The sequence below is a fragment of the Pediculus humanus genome, genomic scaffold (genome assembly GCF_000006295.1).
Source record: "Pediculus humanus corporis 1103172108294 genomic scaffold, whole genome shotgun sequence".
Lineage (NCBI taxonomy): Eukaryota > Metazoa > Arthropoda > Insecta > Psocodea > Pediculidae > Pediculus > Pediculus humanus.
This window is the reverse complement of record NW_002987863.1, coordinates 426,055-436,643: the sequence shown is the minus strand read 5'-3', so window position 1 is coordinate 436,643 and position 10,589 is coordinate 426,055. Positions and strand designations below refer to the sequence as shown.

Genomic DNA, 10,589 nt, shown 5'->3' with positions numbered 1-10,589 from the left:
AAAGAACGATCTACTACCCTCATTTGTGTGTGTTTTCCTTTCTCTCTCTTCTCTCTCAATTTTCACGAAATCTGAAATAATGACGCAATTAATTAATTTTTAAAAAATATATAAGGTTTTGGAAAATTTTAATTAGGTTGACCGGCAATGGGTATTTTTTTTTGTGCAACGAGTGTAATAAAAAAGAGGTTATTTTCGTGTATATACACACACGAGGACGATGGGGAATTTGGAAATTTCGAAATTTTATTCTATATACGTATCGATCGTGGCAAAGGATTCGAATCGGAGAAATCGAACAACAACCGAAATTTATTTTTGTCGAATTACGATTTCTTCATTTTTACTTGGGATGATTAAATTTCGTTAAATTAAAAATTTTTTTTTTTTTTTTATTACATTTAATTTCGTACTTTGCTTACCTTTTTCGTTTTTTTCGACTCAATTTCGAAAGAGAAGAGGAAGAACCTGTTTTTTTTGTTGGTAAGATGAAAGGTGGCCGGCACGCGTTTTGTTCTTTAACAATCAGCATCACCTGCTGCGTTTTTCTAACATCCTCCTTCTGCTGTCTGACACTCACACCTGGAAACAATGTTTAAAATGACTTTCAACAATAGTTTATCTTAAAAATTTAATTTTAACAAACGACAAGAGTAAAAATGAAAATTTTTCACGTATATTTGATTCTAAATAAAATGGATAATCCCCGTGTATAAATACGATATTCTAATTAGGATATAATACGAAGCAATTGAAACGCGAAACAAATAATTAATATATATATTAATTTCAGTTATTATTATTTTCGCGTTTTATTTTTGCTTTTTTTTTTTTACATTTGAAATATAGAAAAACAAATAGTACACGATTGATGATAATTGAAGTTGAAAAAAAAAAAAAACAACAACAACAACACGTTATTGACGTGTCAATAGATAATTTTAGATTTAACAATTTAGTATAATTAACCCGCGAATCTCGCGACTGACTTACGTCGTACGGTAAATCATTTAAGATTTGTTGTTGTTGTTGTTGTTGCTTTTAATTACTCTCAATATCACTTCGTTAAAGAAAAAGAGAGAGAGAGAGAGAGAAAAACAAACAAACAAACACTTACGCGGTTACATTCCAATATTTGTCAGTATGGAAAATCAATCGATTGATAATTCATTTTAGTTGTTTGATACTTGTCGATATTTTTGTAAAAGATCGCGTGGAAGAAGAAAGATGATGATGATGATGATGATGACGAAAAATAATAAAGCGACGACAAACAATGTTTTTCTATCCTTCTCTCTCTCTCTCTCTATCTCTCTGTCTATCTTTCTCTTTTTAACACAGATATTACCAAAAGGTTTTTCTCTTATCAGTTCAGTTGTTTCGTAGATCTTTTTGTTTTTTTATCTGTAATTTAAAATAAAGTAAAATTATTATTATTATCATTTTTTTTTTTTTTTTAACGGTTTGTGAAATATTTCAAGTCGTAAAAAAAAATTTTTTTTTTTTTTTGTCGCGAATGTAAAATGTTAAAAGTGTGATGGTGGTGACGGTGATGACTACTATGATGGTAATAATAATAATAATAATAATAATAATAATAATAATAATAATAATAATAATAATAATAATAATAATAAACGACAACCGCAAAAAAAAAAAAAAAACGGTTAATGTCGAGCAGAAGAAACATCACTTCATGCCTTATTTATTCTAATAATTTGATAAATTAAATAATTTTTTATGTACTCGCAATATCACAGTCGGTTAATCGCTAATTATCATTCTCTCTCTCTCTCTCTCTCTTTCTTTCGCGAACTGTTTGGTAGGTAGTTGTTTGTCAGGTTCGTTCCTCGATTTTCCCCCATTTTTTTGAAAAAAAAATTAGGGAGAGATTTCAATTTTTTGATTTCCTCCTGTAGATTATACGAGGAAAATCTTTTTCCTTTTATTCTTCTCCTTTTCTTCTTCATCAGGAATTGTTGTGACACCATTTTCCCTGTTGTCCGGGTTACTCGCGACATATATCTCTGTTGTGGAGATAGGAAATGTTTGTTTAGAGGTTGTCCAGGTAACCGCATTAGTTATGCGATCTATATATATACAGAGACTTCTCTTACGCACGCTATTTCATCTATTCTGACATCTTCCCCCGGCCGAGCTCAGAGCACATATAAATTTTCTCATAGTCATCATCATCATCATCATCATCATCGTCGTCGTCGTCGTCATTCAATATTGTTATTATTATTATTATTTGTTTTGTAGTCGGAAAAGAAAATTTTCGAATCGCGTTTACGGCCGTCATTAATTATTAGTAAAGCTTTTTTTTTTTTTTTTTTTTTTTTTTTTATTATCACCATCGATAAAAATAGAACTTTCACTGTTGCATATTATCGATCACGAGCCCGGGAATCCGATGATGTTATCTTGGTTATAATGGACCACAGATCTCACAGCTGCTTGATTATCTCTCATTTGTGCGGTTTTCCTTATCACTAAGTCAACACAGTTTTTCCTTCCCTTTTTTCTTGTTACGCTCGCTTATTCATCACGACGACGACGACAAAAAAAAATTATTTATTTCTTCTTCTTCTTGTTGTTGTTTTATTATTATTATTATCTTTTTTTTAATTTTTTTGTTTTTCCTCTCGTTCGGAAAATTAATTTTTTTTTACCGTTACAGACACGGGGTATTTCAAAATGATATGAAACGGTAGAATGGCCAGTGGAGCAATGAGAGAGACAGTTGTGTCTTCGCCTCAACCAGCTATAACACTTCAATCAGGTGAGTTTTCCTTCTCCCTCCTCCTACTCCCCTCTTCCCGAAAATGAACGAAAATCACGGGTGATTTTTTTTTTTTTTTTTTTTTTTTTTCCCAGATTCATCATCGATTGATGAAAATCGTAATTCTTCACTCAACGATCATCAATTGACGAAAAAAAATGAAAGGGATTTAGACGTGCACACGATGTCCAATCGTAGGAAAATAAAAACGTTGAATAATAATAACATTTACGAATATGAAAATTCGAAAAAGGGAGAAAATAGAAAAAGATTAACAACATCCGACGGAAATGCAAAATACAAAATAGATAGATTGAACGTGAAAAACATGCCTAAGGTTATCGGGTTTCAAGATATAAATTTTATCGATTTTTCAAGTCAAAAATTTCCGCTCATAGCTAAAAATATATGCGAAGAAAGTATACACTTGTCGAAAGATGATTTTTCATTTGATTGTCCCCATTGCGAAAGAGCTTTCCCTTGCGATTCCGCATTGGAAATACACGTGCAAACGTGCGAAAATAACGATAAGAAAATTTTTCCCAAATCGGAAAAAAAAAATAAGAGAAAATCCACGCCGAAATTTCATCCGCAACACTCGACGGAATCCGATTCGGATGATTGTTTGGAAAATATGGAAATAAACGTTACCGAACTCCAACGAAAAGCTTTTTTCAATAGCTTAGATCTTAGAAACACTGAGAAATGTGATAATAATAATGATGATGATACCGATTCCAATAAGAAATCGGCCAAATCCGATTCGAAAACGGATTTGGCCGATATACAAAGCATACTGTCCGTGACAAACATTCCCGGAATCAAAGTTCGAGATTTTTCCACCGTGAAAGAAAACAAAATTGAAACCAACGATAAATTGTATTCAGAAATAATAAACAGTAGATCTAGTCCGGATAATAATTATTCGAATATGACCGTGAATTCATCTTCTTCTTCTTCGACTAATTACAACGTTTTTGTTTCAACGAATTATTCGGGTGGGGATCAAGTCGAGGAAGAAGCTCAAGATTGTTTTGCTGCAGAATGTCGTAGAATGAAATTGAGGGGGGAATTCCCATGTAAATTGTGCACCGCCATATTTCCCAACTTGAGAGCGTTGAAGGGACACAACAGGGTTCACATATCCGTCGCGAACGGGACACCGAACTCTCCTTACCGTTGTAACATCTGCACGTACAATTCTCTCGACAAAGCCACTTTGGTACGTCACATGAGATCACACAACGGTGACAGACCGTACGAATGTGCCATGTGCAATTACGCATTCACGACAAAAGCCAATTGCGAAAGACACCTACGAAATCGTCATTCGAAAATAACGAGAGACGAAGTGAAAAGTTCAATTATATATCATCCATCGGAAGATCCCATCAATGATTCCGAGTATCAAAAAACAAACGAAATGAATAAGAAAAATTTGGAAAAATCGAAAGAAAAACAAGAATTCAGTTTGCCCATAAATTTAAAAATTAATTTATCGAATCTTAAAGAATCCTCAAAAAGCGAGGATTTATTTCAAGCCGAACATCAAGAACTCATAAAAAACATTAAAAACGAAGAAGAATACAAAAGGACTGAAACGGGAACCATGACTGAAGATATCGAAGGTGAAAATTGTAATGAATGGCAGCAGTACGATGATAACGAAGAAGCTTTAGATTTGAGAATTTACAATGATAAAAATTACGAATCGGATTCATCAGATTTGCCACAAGATTTGTCGAAAAAAGAAGAAATTAAAGAATTTAATAACAACGTGGAAGAAAAATGTTCGAAAGCGAATCCAGATTTTTATTCGGATCGAATTTACGATAATAAAAATACGACAAATTTCGATATAAATAATTTAATAAAAATGTATTCTTGCATGTATCCGAGTCTCAACATTGCTCAAATTCATCAAATATTATTGACTCAATTGAATTTTCCCGGGATTTTACAAAAGTTTCACAATTTCCCATTTTCGCCGTTTCTCGTGTCGTCTCCACTGTTTTCAAACTCTAATAATTATATGCAAAAGAGTCCTCAAAAAGATGTTAGTGGTCTACAAATGTCGGGTGGAAATATTTTGGATGAGAAAAATCATAATTTATCCATGTCGGAAAAATTGCAACTTTTTCAACAGCAAGCCATTGCTGAATTATTGTTTAAAAAAGAAAAAGATCGCATCGCAAATGAATATTTTGGTAAAACTCCTTCGCGTTTAAATGAAAACACAGACAAACACAGGCGTTTGAATACTTTGAGAAAACAAAATGAATTTCTTTCTGAAGCAGAAAAGAAAAATTTTGGAGATGTTTTACTTAATAAGAAAGATGATAAAAAAGAAAGTTTAAAATTAGGAAACATTGAAAAATCTTCGGCAGACAGTCGGAATTCGTCGGTGAAAATGGTGATTAAAAATGGCGTTCTCATACCTAAACAAAAGCAAAGAAGATACAGAACTGAAAGACCTTTTTCCTGCGGACATTGCAGCGCGAGATTCACACTCAGATCAAACATGGAAAGACACATAAAACAACAACATCCTCAATATTGGACTCAAAAACCAAGGTCGAACGTTGGAAATTTGAAAAAAACCGAATCTAATTTAATAAAATTGAATTCGTACGAAGTTGATCGTAGAAATTTTGACCGTTCGTCATCATCCGAAAATGACTACCTGAAGCATTACGCCATAACCAAATCCTTAACGTTGGTCCCTCGAGAAAATTTCAACGGATCGGAAGAAGAAAAGAAATGGGAGGAAATCATAAAACATAAAAAAGAATACGAGAGTTCAAACGACGTTCTTAACTTGGTGAAAGACGATGACAACGAAGTTAAAATAAAACAAGAAATTATTAAAACCGAAATCGAGGATAGAATAGAAGAAGACGAAGAAACCAAAGACGATTTGATAATAAGCGAAGAAAAAGAAGAAGAAGAAGAAGATGTTAAAATGAATCAAAATTTCGTATCGAATGACGACAGTTCACCGGAATTTCTTGGTACGTCACCGGATAAAACGGACTCGGATACGAAAATCGCAGACGAAAAAATGATAGAAAATGAAAGAAAGGAAAGTCAACCTCAAGATTTAGCAAGCGTTTCGAAAATGCTAGACAACGCGGTGACTCAAACTCAAGCGTTCCAAAAGTACTTTCAAGAAGGCTCAAAAAAAGACGAGGATTCAATAAGGATGGATGCCATCGTGAAAAGAGAAGAGGGCGAAGACAGGAGCGAAGAAGAAGAAGGTTTAATTGCCGAAAACACGAGCAGTGACGAAAACAGGTAAGCAATGATCAGATTCTCTCATAAGTATAACCTGACGAGTAAAGTGGCTTAGAAAAAAAAAAAACTCACCGGAAATTATATTCCAGATCCGAGTCGGAAGTTACTTCGAGGAGTGGTAAAAAGAAAAGTGCATATTCTCTTGCTCCGAACAGAGTTTCATGTCCTTACTGCTTTCGAAAGTTTCCTTGGACGAGTTCGTTAAGAAGACACGTCCTCACACACACGGGGCAAAAGCCCTTCAAGTGCACGCACTGTCCACTTCTCTTCACGACGAAAAGCAATTGCGATCGTCATTTGTTGAGGAAACATGGAAGGGAGGCTTTGATAGCCAGTTCGGGTCAGACCGACAATCCAGAAACCACCGGTAAGACGAATGTTTCGAACCTGGAAAAAGTAAATTTTTTTAATAACTCTGTGGAATGATTTTCCTTTTTGAAACTATTCGAAATTCATTAGATTTATAATTATTTTCAAATGAATCATATTTTTGTTTTTCTTCTATTTCCGTAATTACGATAATCGATCGATGTATGTGATTTAAATGAGACGTTATCGAGTTACTCGTAGCCTTATAAATTTTTGTTACTGGACTCCAGGAGAAAAAGACACCGGAAATCATCTTTAATTAGGTTTATGGGTTTCCTTGAGTTAAAGTATCGAGTGACTGACAGCGTGTGTTTACACGTGATCATATAAAAAAAATTTTAACTCTTTTTCATAGTTTTTTACTCGTGACATCTTCCGCTATCGCTTTACTTGAGACGCATTATTTTTATTTTTCCAGGTACTTCGGGAAACGGTAACGCATCTAATGCTTCTAGCCCGACTCAGAACAGTAATAATAATAATAATAATAATAACTATCCGATGAGAAACGTTCCCGAGCGTCCGTACAAATGCAATCAGTGTCCATCTTCGACGTTTTCGACTCTGAGCAATTTGAACAAACATTTGTTCAGCAAACATAATCGAAACGAATCCAAAGATCCGCCGGAAACGAAGCCTAAAAACGTTATTTATCAGGGCCCTCCCAATGTTACCATCTCTCCAACTGGATTTCCACTGAGTTTGCCCAGAGCTCTGTCCATCATTCCGCAATTTCCCGATTCTTCGAAATCGTCGGGAAAGAGTCCGAACAGCCATAAAACGAAATCCAACGATTCGTTGAATCATTCAAACGGAAGAGAGAGAGATAAATTTTGGGAAGAATCCAGGGCGTTTAGAAAGAGAAGTTCCAGCGACGAGACGGAAGCAACGGAGAAAAAGAGAACTTCTCCAAATCTTAGAATCGTTAATCAAGAAGCTCAAGAAATGGGTAATTAAAACAAATTTAATTTTTTTTTTCGATTCCGCCATTTTTTTTTCTTCCTCGTTATTAATAATTTTTTTTGGATTTTTTAGAAGGACACCGTTCCGAATCATTACCCGTTCCTTCTAGCGAATTACCGTTCAAGTGTCACCTTTGCGATTCGTCATTCGGAGAGAGAAGCGACGCTTTAGAACACATAAGATGTCAGCATCCGAACGAATTTCAATTACTCGTGTCCAAAGGTGCACTGGAAACAAACACGGACGAAGAAAAACACCAACACGACGATAACGAGGAAACCATCGACTCGAATCGGGGTCGTTTTCCAGACTACGCAAATAGAAAAGTGGGTACCTCGTTCGTCGAGTGACGTCATTGCATCGAGATGAAAGAATATTTTGTAAAATTATCGTTACTCCTCTTTTTAGGTGATGTGTGCATTTTGCATGAGACGTTTCTGGTCTGCCGAAGATTTAAGGAGACACATGAGGACTCACACGGGAGAACGTCCATTTTCCTGCGACGTCTGTCAAAGAAGATTCACTCTTAAACATTCCATGTTACGTCATCGTAAGAAACACAGCGTTCACGACGAAGTTTTGGGTAAGTTTGACGTCATCACTCTACATCCCTGACGTAGATGTAACAACTTCAGGTTCGAACACAATAACGAAATTATTTAAATTTTCAGTTGGAAGCGACGAAGAACATTTGAGCTCTTACCAAATAAATCACAACAACAACATATCGACGACACATGATAAATCAGAAGATGGACTTCGGAAAACTATTTTACACCAAACTCTCACGAGACACGATGATCACGACCCTGCTGTTGTTGTCAAAGAAGACTTGAAAGAAGAATCGAAAGCCACCATAAAAAAGAAAATATTGGAAGAAAATTCAACGACAGCAACAGCAACAACAACAAAATAAACGTTCCCCTACTATTCACACGAATTTAGTCATTAGTTAAAAAAATTACAATTTTCGAGTTTAAATTTTTATTGAATTAGACAACCTCGTTTCCACTCATCCTACTTACAATATAAATTATTAATAGTAAATTAATAATAATAATAATAATAATAATATGAGTTTTAAAAATTCAATAAAAGTAGAAAGAAGCATAATAAATAATTTTTTTTGAAAGCTTGATTCGATCGATAAATAGATGTGTTCAATATTAATTTTAGTTATTTGAAAAAATATATAAATGTAAATAGCAATTTATTTAATATATATATTAATATAAATAAATATATATATATATATATATATATATATATATATATGTGTGTGTATATGCACGCATAGTAAAATATAATATATATATTATTCTCGATACGATAATCGAATAATATATATTTTAATGTGCACCACCATTTTAGTAGTTTTAGTTTTTACCCGGGTAATTTGTTTTTTTTTTTTACTTTAAATTTTCCGTTAAATATTTGTTTTATTATTATTATTATTATTATTATAAATATTAGTATTTAAATCCGCGACTTTTATATTTATTATAATAAGCTTACGAACCAAAGAATATTATATACATATATATATATATATTTTATTTACAAAACATAACAGCTTGAACGCTGTGCCAAAAACTATTATTATTATTATTATTATTAACAATATAATATATACATATAAATGCATACATTATATATATAAAATTATGAAACAGAAAACAAAAGAGAGAGAGAGAGAGAGAGATATTAAAATTTTGTTTTGTATTCATTTTAGTTGTTATACTTAGCAAAAAAAAATGACTTAAGTTTTTTAGTTGGGGCATTTGTTTTATTATCATTATTATTATTATTTTAGATTATGCGTTTTTGTGTGCGTGTGTGTACGTGTGTGTACGTGTGTGAGAGAGAGAGAAAGCAAATGCATTTCAAAAACATTTTTTTTCCTTTTTTTATTGTGACAGTGTATACGTTCAAGGCTTGGCCTTATAATTTATTATTATGAAAATAATAAAATTTTTATTTTTATATGAAAAAATATTTTTTCTTTTCTTTTTTTTTGGGAGGGGAGGTTTGGGGAGGAGGGGGCTACGTGTTTGTCATACAAATAGATTCATTGATAGAAAAGAAAAAACATTTTTTTTATACAAACGTAATTAAATATCATCATCATGCTTTTTGATAAGATTTTGTTGTGTTGTGTGTTTTTGTAACTTTGTAATATTATTATTATTATTATTATTATTATTTCATTCAAACATTAATTCAGTTTGTTAGTGTGTTCAAGAAGTTTGTGAGTGTGTGTGTGTTTTCTTTTTAAATTTTTATATAATCCATAAAATAATAATAATAATAAAACTCTTGCCTTGAAATAATACATTTAACATGGAATATATATATTTTGTTTTTCATCATGTGAAAATGTTTTTTTATAACATGTTGTTGTCATTTTTTGCTAGTGTAACACAATACAAAACATAATTTATGTGTTTTACAGCCCCACCACCACCATCATCATTACAAACAAACAACACAATTTTTAAAGATGATGATGATGATGATGGTTTTTTTCATACTCTTTCTGTTTTGTCATTTAATCTGTAGTGTAAATTATCTATAAAAACTAAATGTTTGTTTCAAAATAATAATAATAATAATAATTAGTCATGTTAATAATTAGAATAGAATATGAAATATTTGTTTTTAATAATAATATTAATAAAATTTGTGATTGATATTTGTTCACAATTAATTAATTAATTTGGTTTTACAAATATCAATTAATACCCACCCTCAAATAACACATGATAATAATAATATTATTATGTGTTTTATATCAAGCACTTTTTTTTTTTTTTATTTAAATTAGTTTATGTGTTTGATAATAAATAAATTAATAAATAAATGAATAAAATGTTTGTCTTACCTTGTTTTTTTTTCTTTTGTGTTTGTTTTCTGATTATTATATGTGTATGAAGTGCTCTTATTTTTTTGTGCTGTTTTTTCTTTTTGTAAATCAACCATGGTGAATAAATGTTTTACATTCCTGAAAGATTATTATTATTATTATTATAAATTTGATTTTGAATTGATTCAATGACTGGTTAATAATTAATTACATGTAAATTACATTTACTATTATTCTTGTTCTGTTTCATTGTAGTGGTAGACATATTAGAATTTGCAAATTATATATAGATATATATATATATATATATATTGC

General features: G+C 31.8%; 1 protein-coding gene across 1 annotated transcript; it reads left to right on the top strand.

The window, feature by feature from the left end:
- Positions 1-2,718: 2,718 nt before the first annotated feature.
- On the top strand, positions 2,719-8,327 carry Phum_PHUM551540 (zinc finger protein, putative; the record flags this gene model as incomplete). The annotated part of the gene is made up of 9 exons (XM_002431807.1): positions 2,719-2,785; positions 2,881-6,079; positions 6,169-6,475; positions 6,650-6,735; positions 6,804-6,866; positions 6,955-7,313; positions 7,484-7,737; positions 7,820-7,994; positions 8,032-8,327. The coding sequence occupies 9 exons, from the start codon at positions 2,719-2,721 to the stop codon at positions 8,325-8,327; spliced, it is 4,806 nt and encodes a 1,601-aa protein (XP_002431852.1).
- Between the last annotated feature and the right edge of the window lie 2,262 nt (positions 8,328-10,589).